Raw genomic sequence first — 19,281 nt, forward strand, 5'->3', positions numbered from 1 at the left:
TGTGGCCACATAACGTCACTTCGTAGGACGTGCCGCTTGCATGCCCTGTTAAGTTGCTCTCTTAATATCAGATGAGCCATCTGCTTGCACCGTCAATTATTACTACAAAAAAAATCTAGCTATTCTACCATTTCTATTAAAAAATAAAATTATAAAAGTCCGAAGCAACGGGCTTCTCCATTTAATATAGATGGCGCTGTACTTCTTATAATTTATTTGTAAGTGCGCGCTATGTAAGTGTTTATATATATACTCAGCGTTGGATCTTTGACCGTTAAGTGGCTCTCCTCACCCTAACCCTCTGGTGGTCATCGAAAAATATCCTTCCAAAAAATGATATAAATAGTCTTTGATCTCTTAGTGAAGATGATTGGGAAAATAGAAAAACTGATTACAGCTCAAGACTTTAATTATTAAATACCTGTCAGAAATCTTTCAGTATTACGTGTAATAAAAATTAAAGTAACATTAATGCTTAATAAACATGCAAGTTTTCTCTTAAGAACGCGTAAGCGTCGTTCTTGGACAACAATGACAATAATAAAACTTAAAAAAATACACTTTTTTAAGATAAAATTAGCAGTTTAATTTGTATGCCTTTGAAATAGACACTTTGGGACCGTGGGGACCAGAGGCTTCTTTTTAAAAAATTGCCAAAAAGAGTTTTCGAGTATACCGTTGATGCCAAGGCTGGCAGATACACAGGGTCTATGCTGCCAGCACCTTAGGCACTATGCCTCGTTTTATTTTGGTACATTGGCTATTCTTTTTATAAAGAAATATTAAATAATATAATAAAAATGATTTACATAAGTTATAGAAAACCTACTCCAACAGCAGTAAGTGCCTGCTTTGCCGGCCAGGTGGTAACAAGTCAAGACCAAATCTGCACCAGACCTGACCTAAGTCAATTTAGAAATCACAAATTGTTTCGCGCCGAGAATTGAATCCAGAACCACTGGTTAAGCCACAGTGCCGACTGCTGCGCCACAGTGACAAAATATTTTGCTTTTATATTTGAGTGTTATGAGTTACAAAGTTGCACTCCACGATTTTTTTTTTTTACTATGTAATCAATAATTTATTTCAATTTATCATCGTATTATCATTCGTATCGAAAACATAACTCGTTTATTCTTATTAAAAGTTTTATTAAATTATTTATGAGTCATGGTACCTCACTCATAGACGTAAACCACCCTCCCGCACCCACGAAACGCCTTATCCACGCATTTTTTTATATTTTTCGAGCTATAAATTTAAGGTTAATTTCTGACGCTGGTGTTATAACGAACGATGTCGTTTCCAGTTTAACATTGCGTGGCATGTTGTCTGCCAGCTCAATCCGATAATTCTTTAATATCTTCATCAGACTCGCGTACATTGGCATCTTGGAAAATCTTGGACCTGCAAAAGTAAACAGATTACTTTTAAGCTGGCACTGTGATATGGTGATTATCTTAAAGTTCGTTATCGACTTCTTCTTAGACCCTTTTAAATTAACGCAATTATCACCAAATATATTTATAGTATACAGTGTTACGAAACTACACCGGCTTTTGATAACCTAGACCGATTTTTAATAAATTACCTGTTGGAAAATTGAAAATGAGTATAGTAATTATATTTTTAGTATTTAAATACGTAGTAATACATACCCCTCAATTATTTACTATATCTATAGAAATTGTTGTTTTAAATGTTCCTAAGTAATTTCACCCGTTATCTTCGATTAGCTCTATCATTTTTCCTAGTCTGTTTCTGATGATGATAAAACACAATTGCGAATATTTTGCATTAAAAGTTACCTATAAAGTAACCATTTCATGGGGATGCTCCGGTATCGGTACTAATTGTGTGCAGAGAGACTTAGCGAATCTATGTGTCAAAAATAACAATAAAAATAAATACCCTCCCACAAGAGTATACCGGGGATCTAATTCATTCCTACCCCACATACACCCAAGACTACTTTGGTTTATAAGAGTATTTTTAAACGCTTGTTTATTATTATTGGGAGTAGTATAAAATTAAAAATAAACTAGTTGAGCAAGTTTATTGAATGGGGCTTACAACTTTTTTAAGTTGCAACAGATTGCAGCAGATAAGTAAAAGTGAAGTTGTCAGTATGTAGTATATATAACTCTTATACTTGATAACTTTTGCTTTTGATAATAAGTAAAAAAAAATTAATACATAACTAATGAATGAGAATTGTAAGTAATAAGCCATTATTAGGTTAATTTAAACTGAGGAAGATAGATTGTATGAATGTCTATTATTTATCAAGTTATAGTTGTTCTTGAAAAAAATTTAAAAATAAGAAAGAAAGCAGTCACTGTGTTTAAAATACTACCTTTAAACGGATGAAATAGGGAATAAAAAATCTTTATTTTTCAAGATTATTTAAAGTTGTATCAACGAAAATTAATATTCCGGCATTCAGTTAAAAAAAAAAGAAATAATTGTTACACTGGTTTTTTAAATTCCACCACAGTAATTATTGAGTTTGGAGAAAAGTATTTAAATTTGTGAAGATAAATCGATACATATAGTATTTGCTTTGAGCATTGCTTGTATCTTGTTTCCTGGAGACTGTATAGGGTCCACGGAAAACTTCTTAAAGTCACGGGATTTCAGAAGTTGCTGATGAAGATGATGATTACAATAGGCCAGTCTATTCGCTAATAATTTTCCTTTACATATATTAGCCCTTTTACCTCTAAATAAACAGAAGTCAATGAACATTAAGTTATAATCCGTGAAAACTCTCTCTACACGTTTCGCTCTCCGACACAAAAGTATTAAATTCTGAAGCCGAACAGTCATCAGCAATTACTCTCGTACCCCATAACTTGAACTTACCTTCTTAGGTAAGTTGCATACGCAAAACTTGCTATGAACCTGCTTACCTTGAATTTTAATATCTACTATGTAATTGGCCACAGTGAGGATGTCGTTTTAAAAAACTATAGTAACGATTATTTAACGATGCAAAAATTAGAAACATGTTTGGCTCATCGTAAAACAGACTCTAAAATACTAAATGACTTTATGTTGAATAATTGGTATCTTACTGTAAAAACTAGCTATATCAAGTGAGGTCAGGAGTAATAGACTATTATTATATATACTATATCTTTATATACGATATCAAAAAAGCGTGGTAAATATACGAATTCATGCTACCTTAATACTTTACACGAGCTCTAATAATCCCTACTAATATTATAAATGTCAATGTAAGTTTGTTTACGCTTTCACGCAAACACTACTTAACCGATCTTCATGAAACTTTGTACACATATTCTTGGAATTGTTAGAAGTAATATATACTTTTTATCCCGACATTAAGCTCGGTTTCTTCGGGAGAGAGGATGAAAGTGTTTGACGATTTTACAGCATAACTCGGACAAATTATAACCGATTTAAGTAATTATATTTTTGTACTATAGAGGTTATAATATGTGTTTAATTTTGCCCAAACTTTGTGTAGATCTGATTAATGTGGTTGGAGATAGAGGACAGAACTCCTCAGCGGACAGCAGCAAAACTCTCATTTAAGGCTTTGAGATTCTTTCGAACTTCCCATCAAATTCAAACTGCGTTATCCTATATAAAATTGAATCGCAGACAATTAAGTTTGAAAACACTCTCACATCTCCACATTAATAGAAAAATACAGACCTAAACACATCCTAGGTCCCTCCCCGAATGCCAGGAAAGTAAAAGGTTTTATATTTTTTCTTTCTTCTCCGTAAAAACGTTCAGGGCGAAACTGTTTAGGGTCCGGAAAAAAATCGGGATTGTAATGTAGATATGTCACTGGTATGTACGAATAAGATCTCCTTTCTGTATTCGGAGACCTGTTGGAAAAGTATAATCATCCATAACGTCTCTAGTAAGCACTCCTATTAATGGGTACATTCGAAGGCTTTCTTCAATACATGCTTCAAGATAGGGGAGTTCGTTTATACACTCATATTCAATCACACCGTTGCTTTTCCGGAAGTAACAATCAATTTCTGTACAAAGTTTTTCTTGAACCTCTTGGTTTTTCGCAAGTTCGTATAAAACGAGACTTAAAGATGTTGCAGTTGTCTCGAATCCAGCCCCAAAAAATAACACACTTTGAATAACAAGTAAATCATTGTTCACTTTAAGTCTAACGGTATTATTCTCACCACATTTGCTACCTAATCTGACTCCAGATATGTAGTTATTCTGTTTCCAGGTCAAAATTAGGTCAACAAAGTCATTTCTAGAAGATTTTTCACTTTGACGACTCGTGAAAATGCCTGTTAATAGATTATGGAAGAAAGAAAATATTCTTTTATCGAAAAGACATAACCTTAATGCGTAAAACAAAGAAGGCCATATCACTCTACTATTCATTTTCAATCCTCTAATTATTGATGTGTCGAATATCTTTTCACGTATAATCATAAAAGGATTCGCGGCACCACCTGTTTTCATCGTGTTTGAATTCAAACCAAAACCACACGATGTAATGCATTCTATTGTATATCTAGCAAATAAAACTTTCGCATCGATGTACGACAGGCTTTTTGTTTCATCTTCCAGTAACCTCTCTAATTGAGCAGCACAGTCGTTTATTAAATGAAACATGCCTTTAATTTTAGCAGATGAGAAGAGAGGTGTGAGATTCTGACGTTGGATTTTCCATTGATCGCCACCGCAGAAAAATATACTGTTGGTAATCGGTTCTCTGTCTGAAAAATCTGATACATCTCTGCCACTAAAATGATAGAAGTCTTTTGATAATACGAGCTTGACTAGATTGGGATCTTTAACAATAAGAGTTGGTCTTGTGCCAAACCAAGTCCCGACATATGGTTCTTCTGGAAATTTCTCAGATATTTCTTGAGATACTTGGGTTGCGTGCTTTTTTAACAAAATCGATTCGATATGATTACCAAATAATGGTATTGGTTTCGGATGCGGCACATTTTTTTGTTTCAAATAATCATGATTTTTTGTTAGTAAATATCTCAGTAAATATAATGCTATGGTAAATGTCAACACAACAATCAGATACAGTACCATCTCTACGAACACTTCACTGTCACTAAGCGCGAATAAAATTCTGCTGCGGATGAATAAAATCTCTACAGGGCCGTAGCTTGAGTAGGATTAAAAGCCGGTTTTGGCAAATAATCTTAACTTAACCAAAACTTTTAGGTACTGGTATTTACTGTTATGGAATTTGTAGGAGACACAAGCTGAAGGTTGTTAATTACCGTAGTACGCACATATGCCTTGTGATACTTAACCAAAGTAATTGATTAAGAAGATTAAGATTTCGAAGAGCGAAGAGAATTCGTCATCATTAACCTATTACCAGCTTACTACTGGGTACGGGTTTCCTCCTGCCGATCCATTAGGCTATCATCGCTTCGTCTAAAAGGACCTGTTTATCTAACAGAAAAAAACAGGCCTATTGGATAATAAACATTGGGGTAATCGGTGTACATGGTACATTTTTTTTTTGAGGAAACGTTGGTAGCCCATTGGGAAGGACTTCGAATTCACTTTCGGGTGGCCGGGTTCGAATCCCAGCACGCATGACTTACATTTCTAAGTTATGTGCGTTTTAAGCAATAAAAATATCACTTACTTCAACAATGAAGGGAAAGATCGTGAGGAAACCGACATGCTTGAGAGTTTTCTTCCGCAAACCCGCACTGGGCCAGCGTGGTAAACGACGGCCTTCCCCTTGTAACTTGCCCTGCAGTGGGCTCGTAATGGGCTTATATGATGAGGATTACTTTACAAGTTAGTTCTTGACCGGTATCTCGGCTACTGGCTGCTATCCTAGACTGCATCATGACGAGACACCAGGTGAGATAACCTATCCTAAAGACCTGTTAGGGCTACGGCGCGGCGGCTATAATATTCTAACATTAGGGAATCGGCTATTACGTGACATCATAGCGGAACGCCAAATTGTTTGGCGGCTTTTCTTTGCCGTTACGGTGGTAACTAGCCACGTCCAAAACCACCCACCAAACCAGACCAGAGAAAATTCAGAAAATATAAATTCCCAAATGTTTAATAGGCGGATCCCATTTAAGAGACCTGCGCTCAACACGGCACCAGGGAGGTTGTCTAATAAATATTAAACTCATCGTATTGAGAATCCTAGTTGTTTTGCTAAATCAGTTTACTGGTCAAGTGTAAAACTGAACGCATACAGGAGGGTTCCGTAGTCAAGATTGTAAATAAAACCGTAAACAATGTTTTTATATCCTCGTTTTCATAGTTATTAGGAGTGGGTTATGTAACGAAAACAATGGCAACGGCAAAAACGTTTATTATGTAAAAGAGAAACCCGCTTGCATTACCTAAATGCTCATAGCTTTTAATAATTATTGATATTAAAAAAATAATACCTATAAAATAATAGATAGAATAACAGCTTTAAACTCAAGTGTTGAGCAATATTTTTTTAAGCCATGTGTGAATTCGCCCTAATATTTATTTAATGAAGTAATGAACACCGTAAGTAAGAATATAATTACCTACATTTAGATGCCAATGTTTATGTTGGTGTTCTAAATGTCAGCATCAACGGTTTCCTCTTAAAATATGCAAAACAGACAGAAAGAAGAGAATCCAAGGGCCTACTTAAATAATGTATATAATAATATTTAACGTAATAAAAATTTAATAACAATTAAACAATTTCTGCTTTTAAGCTTTACGTGGAATAAATTTGAGTCTAACTGGAATTGCTGAACTGACGACTATAGAAAACAATGATAGTGGGATACTTTGAGGCATGCCTTCCGCAAGTTCAACCCTATAGTTCTTGAATATCGCGAGAAGACCAGCGTTCAACGGCATCTTGGCAAATCGAAGTCCTGAAAGAAGAAACAAATGCGTTAATCAAAGATTTTAAACTAAGATTTTCGTGGTTGAATCAACATTTCTTAAATATAGACGACGTTTGTGGACCCGTCGTGACCACGATCCATGCAACTGGGTCGAAATATCGACAAATCCAAAATATTATCGTGGTATGTACCCGTTGAACTATACTTAAGAAATGCGGTAATCGTTTAGTTTTCGTATGCAGTCTAGTGGTTAGCATGTTTAACTTAGGGTCACGAGGTCATGGTTTCGAAACTCGACTCGACCCCAACGTACACAACAACAACAACACACAACGTAGGTCGGCCCCAACGAGGTGGACAGATGACATCAGGCGAGTCGCTGGGAGCCGCTGGAGGCAAGCGGCCCAGGACCGTGGATGGTGGAACTCCCTAAAAACGACCTATGTCCAGCAGTGGACGTCAATTGGTTAATATGATGATGATGATGTGAAATGTGTGTGTGTGATTGATTATACGCACTTGGTTAGCGTGGTGGACTACGTCCTAAAACCTTATTTGAGAGGATATTTGCCCTGTAGTGGGCCGGTAATGGGTGGTTATTGATGACAGCAGGCATTATCTTTATAATCATTATATCAACACATGAACGTCCACTATGTGCTCCTTTCTTACTAATTTATCTCCACAGCGTACAGCGTACTCGCGTTGAATTTTAATCTTACATTATCTCCAAAACTATGTGTTAAAATAACATGCCGCTTAAGGGCAAAGTTTATCTACATAAGACTTAATCAAAAAATGTCAATTTTTGTGAACAATAAAGCCTTATGCCTTATAACTTATATTTAGAAGCACCTTTGAATTTTTTAAATATTTTCGACATAAAGTGCGTTATTGTGGTTTATCTAGAATGTATGGAAATGTGGCTAAGCGGATTTTATTTAGATCGATTAAAGACCAATATATTTTTTTTTGTGGATACGTGTGACGATCCATTTCGGCAGTGCACACGAATGAAGCAGCAGTGTGTGCCTACGTACGTAACGTAACGTACGTATGCGGCAACTGCAACGATCTACCGTATAGTCCTGACCTTGCACCTTCAGATTTCCACCTGTTTCGGTCTCTTCAGAATTCTTTAGGCAGTGTCAGAAGCCCCAAAATTTCTATAGCAATGCATTATGTCCCGACCTACAAGATGGCAAAAAGTTTTCGAACAAAATACAAACTCTAGTTAAATGTAAATAAAATATATTAAAAAATGTTTTTAATTTTCTTAAAAAATGCGGTGAAACATTTTCCCCAAATTAATATGTCCAAAAGGATTATTTACATATTTAACCTATTGTTTTGCTTGTTTAAAAGTATTCATTGATATTGGTTATGTATTTTAATGGTTATCTAAATGTATAATTATTTGTTTTCTTTTCTTACTTTCTATTATTTTTGTGTACAGCCTAACACTCAATGCAATTTTTAAACTTGTACTGTTGTATGCCGCCTATAGTAATTGCCGAATATTTGTCAATTAGTATTCTTGTTAAACTATTTTGTTATTTTTTGGTGTACAATAAAGAGTACTTTTATTTCAATTTAAGTTGCGCGTTTTATCCTGGCTTGCGCTACAAATACTGTTATTTCAGGCTGAAATACTATTATCTACTGCCAATTACCCAAGCAAAATATAGCCCTTGTTATATTTGGATAAAATATCTTTCTAATGGAAAAAAAGCTATTAAAATCGATTCAGTTGTTTCATACTTTATCTGTTAAAAGTAAACAAATATATCTTTATGATATTAAAGACATAGATAAAAGGTTGATTGTGATAAAAGTGCATTTGATGTTGCTTGCTATATAAAAAAGTGGCTACATCCAAAACTATTTTTAAAATGATAAAAAGATAATTACGACGTCAAATTTTGATTTGATACTCATTGTTCAATGTTCAAGAAACATTAGATAAAATATTTAACATCGTTAGTTTATCTTGGCATTAATTAATTAAGCTGATCATGATTATAATCACATTTGGCATCCCTGGAATATAATTGGCAATCTGACAATTCTTCTGACAACAGCACAGTGGTGAACCCGGGTTCGATTTCCGGTAGCGGTAGTTTGGGAATCTAATATAATTTCAGAATTTACTCTGATCCTAACCTGGCTGGGCTCAGCCGTGGCTAGTTTAATAACTAGCCACGGCTGAGCCCAGCCCAGCCACAACGACATGCCGCCAAACGATTTCGCGTTTCGGTATTTACTATGTCGCATAGAAACTTAAGTAGGTGTAGGTTTAATATAAATTCTATACCCCTTACAGATTAGCCCGCTGCCAGCTTAGAGTGTTTCATACTTACCACCAGGTGAGGTTGCAACTGCTAACTTGTAGTGAAATAAAGAAATTATTCGGTATTGTTTCGAGAAAATAAAGAAGTCTGGGGCTTGCTACCAGCAGTGTAGTTTTAAAATAAACTACTTACCCAAACATATCCTTGGACCTTCGCCGAATGGAAAGAAGGTGAAAGGTTTAATATCTTTTTTTGCATCTCCATAAAAACGCTCTGGCCGGAATACTTCTGGTTCAGGGAAATAGTCGGGATTACGGTGTATGTGATATATGGGAACGTGAATACGATCTCCTTTTTTTAAGCGCAGGCCCGTTGGAAAAGTATAGTCATCCATCACCTCCCGTGTAAGTAGTCCCAGTACTGGATATAGACGTAGAGTTTCGTCAATACAGGCTGCGATGTAAGGCAACTCATTGACGCATTCGTATTCAATAGTTTCATTCTTCTCAAAATAAGAGTCAACTTCTTCGATCAGTTTTGTTTGCGCGTCTTGGTTTTTCGCCATTTCGTACAAAAGGAAACTCAGGGTTGTGGCTGTAGTTTCAAATCCTGCGCCAAAGATCGCAACGCACTGGCTTATTAACAAATCATCGTCCACATCCATAGTTAACTCCTTTTTGGCTCCAGTTTTTTCATTGCTCAAGCTGACTCCAGTTATAACTTTATTTTTCTTCCAGGTTAATATTAGATCAACGAAATCATTAGTGGTAGATGGCTTACCCTCTCTTGATTCGAAAACTTCTGCCAATATGTTCCGGAAAAAGTAATATATATTCTTGTCGAATAGTGAAAATCCCAAACCGTAAAATATTTGAGGCCACATTTGTCTACAATATAATTTAACGCCTGCCGACTTGGATGTGTCAAATATCCTTTCGCGAACTGCTAAGAAAGGATTCGAAGTCATGTCTGCATTTTTATTCATACTATTACAATTTATTCCAAATGCACAGCTAGTGATGATATCTATTGTAAACATTGCTAGCAATTGTTTTGCGTCAATGTTTGGTGAAATTTCCATCTTTTCTCTAATAAGGCACTCCAGCTGATTGGCACAGTTTTTTATTAAGTGAAACATGCCTTTTATTTTCCCTGAAGAATATAAAGGACTTAGGTTTTGGCGAGTTATTTTCCATTTTTCGCCGCTAATGAAAAATATATTGTTCGTTATTGGTTCTTTATGTGTATAATCGTTTATTTCTCTGCCGCTGAAGTAATAATAATCCGTTGCAAAAACTAGTTTGATCAAACTAGGGTCCTGTACGATAAGGGCGGGCGACGTACCGAAAAACGTCCCTATGTAAGGCTCACCTGGGAACTGTTTGCAGATATCATACGCAACTTGTGTCTGATGTTTTTTTAGTAAAATGGTTTCCTTATAGTTCCCAAACAGTAAGGACGGCTTCAAGTGCGGCACTTTCCTTTTCTTCCAATAATCGTGATTTTTAGATAGTAAATAGTATACTATATAAATCGTTACTGCTACAGAAAACACAAAAAAATAAAATAACACCATTGCGAATTTTTCGGAACGTTCGTGTTGCAACAAGCTCAAAATAAACTGATTCTCATAGGTCATTCCAATATCTTATAAAGGGTCCCATACACGGGACAATCCAACGTGTGTGTCCATATTACTACATCGCCGGCGATTTCGGTCTGCAATCTGGCGAGTTTTAACACGCAAGTTCACTCGCATGAATCCTGTATGAGTTTCTTGATTTACCGTTTACATATTATCCGTTAACATAACGCAAATGTTACTGATGAAAGCTTTTGTCACAAGTTATTGGTGCAAGCGACATGCACACTTCTATTTGCACAAGTAAACGGAATCCTACTTGCACGAGCTTTTTTGATGCCACATTTCGGCGCATACGAGTTATAGAAATAGATCGCAGCAATTGATTATTCCATATGAGTTAAAAGCAGTTATAAAACGATTGCTCTGCGACGGACTGCCTGTGAATAGGGACCCTAATATAGGTATCTCTTAATTATAGTGCACGGTAAAGTGGCAGACAGCTCTATTATATTTTTTGAAGTACTAGTTAGGTTATTATAGACTATAATGTTAGGCTTAATGACTTAGCCTGACTGTTTGGTAGCCTGAATTATTAGGTATTACGTTTTCTGGACAGAAAAACTTAATACCTAATAACTATTTGCTTGACTCGAGAATTTAACCCAGAGGCCCTCACGTTTCATAGTAGAACACGACAAAGTAACAGTCAAGAACTGTAATTTAATTCTATTTTAGCATCTACAAAATTACCAAACTGATTTTGTAAATTACAATTATTACTCAGAACTTTGCCTATCGTTTTCCTATGTTCCTTTGTATGATAATGTAATTTTGTCAGTAGGATGATCATTGAATTAATAAAAATGATAATGTTTGACTTTTGTGGGACGTTACTGATATGATGCGATGCGCGCAAACGCGCTGCCTAAACTTCTTACGTCGTAATACAAAGCACAATGAAAGTCTATGGCTCATTTTCCGAATTCAGACGTAACTTTAATAAATAGCCGCGACAAACGTGCTGCTGACGCGTGCGACGTAATAATACAAACCTTATGAAAATTTATAAAATCATTTCTAAGTACCCCGTGTCACCGACGCGATTGTCGCGTGTCGTACCCTAGGTACGCGTTTGAGATGACAATCTAAACAATTATGAGGAACTATGGAACTACCAATAACGTTTTTAATATATGCCACTACAAGTTATACCTTGACATCAATCTCACCCGGTGGTGCGTAAGATGGTAGCGGGATAACCTGTTAAAGGTATATGTAGGTGTACTAAATCCATACCCCTAATTTGTTTCTATTCCCTTTTTATCGGAATGCCGATTTATTTGGCGGCACGTCTTCCTTCTCCTCCCAACAGACCAAATCAGAGAAAATTCTAAAATTATAAATCCCAGGTTGCCCCTGCTGGGAATCAAGCGCGGGGACCTCCGATTTATACGACCATCAACCGCGGCGCGTCAGTCTAGCTCGTCTTTTATACCAGGAGCACTGCATACGTGGGTTTACTTCTGGTTTTGTTTAAATCCCGAATTTTCCGAGATAAAAATTTGCTATCTCCAGGATGCAAACTGTTTATATGCAGAATTTCACAAAGGCAAGTTACGCGGTAAAGCCATGCAATGGTACCAAATACTATTTGAAATCCCGCTGTTTTTTTGCGGGTTAATATCCTATATCCATCTACAGGAGACGCATGTGTGCCAAACGCATGTGTTGGAAATAAACATGATTTGGACTTAAGAACAATAGTGTCATTAATAGAATATAAAATATAACTTATAATACTGATTGCATATTAATACCAATTTCTGTATAAAATTTTACTAGTTAGTAATTTTACTTTTTTTGGATTTTTTTTTATCACTTGAATACATATTACTTGAATAAAGATATTTTTGACTTGACTTTAACTTTATTATCTTCAGAATGCCAACTTCGCCCAATTGTTTTTACCAACTTTTTTAAAGCCGCAAATCAATTTTAACATTAATGTTCTGTGTTTTTCAAAACATTTTTGTTATTTGCAGTTTAGACGTGTTTTATACCGTCACTAAGGTTCTATAAAAAATTAAAAGTAAGAGTTTCAGAAATATCTGAGTTAATTCTGAGTTTTGATATAAACTGACAGTGAGTGGGAGCTTTAATGTACAACCCGAAGACACTATTGACTTTATTATGCACTAAAAATTGTAATTTGGTTGGCTGTTGTTAACGGTGGTGACACGCGCACGGACTGCTAGAGGATTGGACTAAAAGTCAGACAACGGACTACGCATTGAGTTATGCCTTTGAAATCAATCTGTCGCGTTCCTCTATTATGAATTTCATTGAATTGCGGATTACCTTCCCGGTTGGTCAACATTGCTCACTCGAAGTCATACTCGTTTTTTGTATCTTTTGCAGCAGTCTACAATGAACTTACAAAGACGAGATAATGCTAAGTACCTACTATATTATTTACACTGTGGTCAAGGCCAAAATATTTAGTATTTACATATCATCCATATCTATTATATCATTTACATAACACTGGAATAACATGTTTTTTACCGACATAATCTCAGTTAGCTTGAGTTAGTTATGTCAGATATTTTTAAAACCCGAATAAGTGGACTTGCACTTGTTTTATAAACATTACAATAAATAGATTTATGGTTCAAAAGAAATTGCGCAATGGCAGACAGACGGACGGTATACTGAAATAGATATTTCACTATGGCAACATGATTAAATACCGATTTTTGTCACACTATAAACATTAAAAGACATTTAAAGGGCGATTTTTTTTGTTCTCTTGCAAAAATAACGGCATATTGAATACAGAATACTGAGACATGGATATTCTTTTTTCAAATCTAGCAATAGTGATCCTGCGTTCTGTATTACATCCGTTTGTCACACTGCACCATGTACAGACAAACCGTTGCAAATATACTAGTAGTAGGTAATTAGGTATAAAGATACAAGTGACTCTACAGCTAAGGCCACATTATCGCGACATCGCGAAAATTCGCGATACTTCCTGTCCTGTCACAAAATTTACGCGCAAATTCGAATAAACTTCGCGATGCGGGCGGTAAATTGCAGATATTAAAGGGTATAATCGCGGTCGCCTATATCCCTCTGTTATATCAATGAGTTGTCGAGCGGTGCAGTATGGCGGATTCCGAACACAGCACAACTTAGTGTTCATCTATACGAAGTTTTAAAGACAACCCATCTTCGCGATGTCATGTGGCCGCAACATAGCGATCTGCGATATAAACGTGGTGGTCACGATAAGAGATGTAAAAATTTGAGATGTTGATTGGAGTAGATTAGAGTATCGTTTATGTCTCGTATACAGGAAGTAAATGCATTTTATGCAAGTTAAGTACCTCTGATATACAGGAAGCAAGTGTCTTTTTTGCAAGTTAAGTAAGTCTCGTAAACAGGTTGCCAGTGTATTTCATACCAGTTTAGTACGTCTCGTATGTACGATGCAAGTGTCTTTTATGCAAGTTTTATGTACGATGCAAGTGTCTTTTATGCAAGTTTAGTACGTCCTGTATACATGAAACAAGTGCCGTTTATGCAACTAATTTACGTCTCGTATGCAGGAACTAAGTGTCGTTTGTGCATCTTTAGTACGTCTCGAATACAGAAAGCAAGTGTATTTTATGCAAGTTTAGTACGTCACGTATATACGAAGCCAGTGTCCTTGATGCATGTTTAGTACCTACGTCTTTTGTACAGGTGGCTAGAGTATTTTATGCAAGTTTAATATGTCTCGTATACAGAAAGCAAGTGTATTTTATGTAATTTAAGTACATTACATATAGTAAGCAAGTGTCTCTTATGCAAGTTAAATCCGTCTCTTATATAGGAAGCAAGTATCTTTTATGCAATTTTAGTAAGTCTCGTAAACAGATCGCAAGTGTCGTTTTTATTTCATGCAAGGCTGCCAGTATATTTCATGCAAGTTTTGTACGTTCAGTATATAGGAAGCAAGTGTGTTTTATCCAAGTTTAGTTCGTCTTGTAAACAGGTTGCCAGTTTATTTCATGCAAGTTTAGTACGTCTCGTATATGCGAAACAAGTATCGTTTGTGCAAGTTTAGTACGTCTCTTATGTACGAAACAAGTGTCTTGTATGCAAGTTAAGTACGTCTCGTATGCACGAAGCAAGCGTCGTTTATGCAAGTTTAGAACGGCTCGTATACAGGTCGCAAGTGACTTTTATGTAAGTTCAGTACATCACGTAAACAGGTTGCCAGTGTATTTAATGCATGTTTAGTACGTCTCGTATGCAGGAAGCAAGTGTCATTCATGCAAGTTTAGAACGTCTCGTATACAGGTCGCAAGTGTCTATTTTGCAAGTTACACTCTTAGTTACCTCTGGTATACAGTAATATATTCTGAAAATTTAAAGCAATGAATGGGAAAATCCCTTTATGGAGCACTGGGGTGGTACATATTATACACCAAGTACTCAAGGGGGTACTTACCTTAATTAAGAGATATTTTTGGCCATTTTAATTAGTAAGATAATTGTTACTCACAATAAATAATTTTATAATCTTACTGTTATCACAAGCAATGGAATTTTATTCGAAATAATCGTTATTATTTTTATTATTTTATACTATCCAGTACCATCCTATCTGACTCGTGCTTAGCCGAATAACTCGACCTTAAAACCTAGTAATTCGGTTGATTACGAGTAAATAAAAAACTGCTGAGTATGTCGAGGTACGCCCGTTTACTACCCGGGAGGTAGGTATACCTACCGAATAACTCTAGTAGGTCCATAACTAGTAAAAATCCTTACAAAAGACATAATACTATGTCCACCAGACGTCCATGAGTGGAAATGATGATGGATAGTTTTTCCTATCTAATCCAGGTAAATAAAATGTTTGTTTGTAACTTTGTATGAAGTGTAAGGGCTCTCACCAGGTGATGCTGAGGAATTGGCTGGGTGACTGACTGACCGACTGACCGACTGACTGAATTACACCAGTTTATCCGCCTCAATAATAAATTAGCAGCAAATGCAGATGCTACATTTATATCTATGTCAAATAAATATAAAGGTAAGTATATATTAAGACGAGAAAGCTGTAGTTTACCTGCTAACCAACAAAAAGCTGTAACGTATCATGTTTAAATTACGTCGGCGCACTGAATTCCTTTTATTTCACGCTTTGGATGAAAATTATATGATTGTATATGGTACCTTTCTAGTTTAAGGAGCTCGTGCCACAAATGGGTCAGTATTTACATATTGCTGAATTTAAAGGAATCTATCAGTAGATAGTTTCAAAGTGCCCGACCCAATGATGCGATGACCCAAACGAATCAGCCGGGTGTTAAGTGTATAAAGCAATTTACAGCTAAGAAGATATTGCTATTATTATAGCGCGTCGTTTTGCAAGTTAAAGATTATTTTTATTAGGTATCGAAGAAAACAAAATCTCTATAAAAATCCTTTACATTTGTGATATTTCCTCGTTTATTTATTTAAAATTGTGATTTAATAACAATAAATTTTGGTATGAAGCAGTAATATTTTTGGTATTTTTTTTTTATTTATTTACAGCTCTATAAATTCACTTTGAGGAGTTTAATGCTTTACATTTAATCCATAAAGGATTAGGTAAAAATAACCAAATAAAAGTTACCCGTTGAATACCCGTTGCGAACCTGTTAGAGGTACGGCAGTGAATCTACCACCAGTTTGGAAGGCAAATTCTACCGAGAAGAATCCGGTAAGAAACTTAGAAATTACTCTTTTCATTTTATATTTTTCAGTAAACAAATAACCCCTGCCGGGGATCAACCTGGGACCTCCCACCCATAAAACCACTAAGCCTGGGTCAAAACCTATGCGAAAAACCTACCTATAGATAAACGGCGGTGGCACGTCATGCGTTAAAACTTAACGGGAGACTGTGAAACTGTCCTAGCGAAGGATTTTCTGGTGTTCGTTGAGATTCTCATTACTTTGTACATAACTTCTCAACTTGAGAAGTAATTAAATTGAGAAGAGAGTTAAAAGTTATGCGTGCTACGTTAACAGTATAATTTTTAAACAGCACTTAGTACTAAAATAGCAATTAGCAGGAGGATTATGTGTTTAAATTTTTAATTAATTCTATTATTCACTTATTGAATCACGTCATGTCCAAGTTCGTGTTCACGACTCGATATTATAATTTATGTACTTATATGACCTGTTTTCAAAACCTAGGGCGATATATATTAATTCTTCCGATTCCTAAGCCTAGGAGATATCACGACTTAGACGTGGCCTCTGTGTCACCTTGATATATCAACTTAATTGTTTTACTATCAATATTGTTATAATAGGAGACACGTGTTATATACGATTGTATTGGTTTTTATAACCATGTTTAATACTAGGATATCCGCCAAAGAAATAGCTACTTTAAAGGTATTTACAAGTAAACTTATCACAAAATTATGATTAAATTATTAAATATAGGTGCTGAGTGCTGCTAGAACCTTATTAAATAAACTTAAATCCGTACTAAATGGGAATGTAAGTTTGTTTGTTACGCTTTCACGCAAAAAGTACTAAACCGATCCTCATGAAACTTTGTACACATATTCTTGGAAGTGTTAGAATATAGGATACTTTTTATCCCGACACTAAGCTCGGTCCCTTTGGGAGAGGGGATGAGTGTTTGACGATTTTACACCATAACTCCGACAAATTATAACCGACTTTTTTTCTTTGGTGTACTATAAAAGTGTATACATTCATTCATTCATTCATACCTCTAATGAATATTAAAATTACGTTTTTCTTAGTATTTACTACCATTTTTGGAAAAAAAAATTATATAAGTTCACATTACTGAATATTTTGATTGATAGTTTATATGTAAAAATATTTTGCAAATAAAATGAAATATACACAATAGAAATAACAATGCAAATGCAAAAAAACAATACCAAAAAGAAAACTGCAAAATTGCAATTTTGTGTACCTACTGGAATCGAATCTGGCCCAGACACGAACTTAACATAAAGCTTTCTTAGCACAGGTGCTTTTCTGTGCTAATTAAACATTAATTAGCACAGGTGCTGTTGTACCAGCATTCAACCAACGAGGCAGTTTGTGTAGCCTATCTAGACTAAATATAGGTACCTAAACTTTTTAAGTGAGATAAAATGTAAAAAAACATGCGGAAGGTGATTTGAGGTGAAAGTGGTTTGAAGTGACCGAGACCTTCGAACCTCGGCTACTTAATTGACAATTACTTACGCCCCTTTGATTACGTCAAACGAATTTTCGTTTTATTTATAAATAACTCAAAACGTTTTCAATTCAGTATTTGGATAAAAGCAGACCTTACTTTGCGGAATTCCATTTTAAACAATGAACATTAATTTGCAATGCTCTGTGAAAAGCAGGAGAATCTGTACGGTGTAATTTAGGTATAACTCCTTCTTTTAACAAGTAGCCAAACATCAAGTTAATTGGTAGTTTGTTAAAGCGCGAAAGAGAGAAAAAGTACAAACAAATCTACATTTATAATATAAGAAAGGATATTTTATATTAATTAAGTATAGGTGCATAATTTAAACACATTGTGTTAAGTTTATGTTTTCAGGCGATGTATTAAAAATTAATTCCGACTCTAACGAGCACAAACTCGGAGTTGAGTTGTACTTAATAGGACAACTCAGAAAGCGCCCTAACTGGGTGGGTGTGGTGGAGAATGATATAAATAGCTATTTAATACATCGCCTGAAGAACACACATATACAATAATGATTGCCGCAAGGTGTAACGGTAAAACTCAAATGAGTTTTACCGTTACACCTTATATATTACCTTATTACCTTACTTATATACATATTATATACCTTTTAAATTGTACCTGTAAACTTTTATATTTGATTTAAATGAATTTAAAAAAATGCCAATGATTTTGAATACATATTTTTAATACCCTTAAAGCAAAAGAAATACGGGTATTCTCCTTTATACTGCTGTAAGAGTTTGTGTGGAATTGCCATACTTGATAGTGAAAAAACAGAATTGCCAAAGCATCGTGTGACCTACATCAAAATAGTTCTATACATCGCCTCAAAAGAGTATAGAATTGCTAAACTTTTTGTAAGAACGGATTTCTCTAATCATAACACTATGAAAGGCAACCAATTAATCTAAGAGCTATTTTGCTAAACGCTATACAATTATGGTCATCCTGCAAATACTTACTACGCTTATTGAGTTACATATTAATTTTTATTATCTAGTTGCACCTTAACCTAGTAGGTACAGATTGAATAGTTCCGGTACCTTGATAATGTATTACGTTTTAAAATGACAAAAATTCTTTAGCTGATGACAAATATATTCACATATATAATATTATTCGAGCGGAAACGTGGCAATGTTAGGCATCAGATTTTTAAAAGAAATATTCTTCCTCTCCACAGCCTATTAATAATCTACTGCGGGGCACGTAAGGTTTCTCGTGGTTTGAGTTCATCTATAAAACCCCCACGTTCGTCCG

At 35.2% G+C, this 19,281-nt stretch overlaps 1 protein-coding gene and 1 pseudogene across 1 annotated transcript; both read right to left on the bottom strand.

Annotated features, from left to right (window-relative positions):
* Positions 1–1,237: 1,237 nt before the first annotated feature.
* LOC120627931 lies at positions 1,238–5,067 on the bottom strand (annotated as a pseudogene).
* Positions 5,068–6,389: 1,322 nt separating this feature from the next.
* Positions 6,390–10,730, bottom strand: LOC120628419 (cytochrome P450 6B5-like). The gene is made up of 2 exons (XM_039896781.1): positions 9,341–10,730; positions 6,390–6,884 (listed from the first exon to the last, which is right to left on the bottom strand). Exons 1-2 carry the CDS (start codon positions 10,722–10,724, stop codon positions 6,715–6,717), a joined length of 1,554 nt encoding a protein of 517 aa, XP_039752715.1. The 5' UTR covers positions 10,725–10,730; the 3' UTR covers positions 6,390–6,714.
* Positions 10,731–19,281: the final 8,551 nt, after the last annotated feature.

The sequence above is a fragment of the Pararge aegeria genome, chromosome 12 (assembly GCF_905163445.1).
Source record: "Pararge aegeria chromosome 12, ilParAegt1.1, whole genome shotgun sequence".
Lineage (NCBI taxonomy): Eukaryota > Metazoa > Arthropoda > Insecta > Lepidoptera > Nymphalidae > Pararge > Pararge aegeria.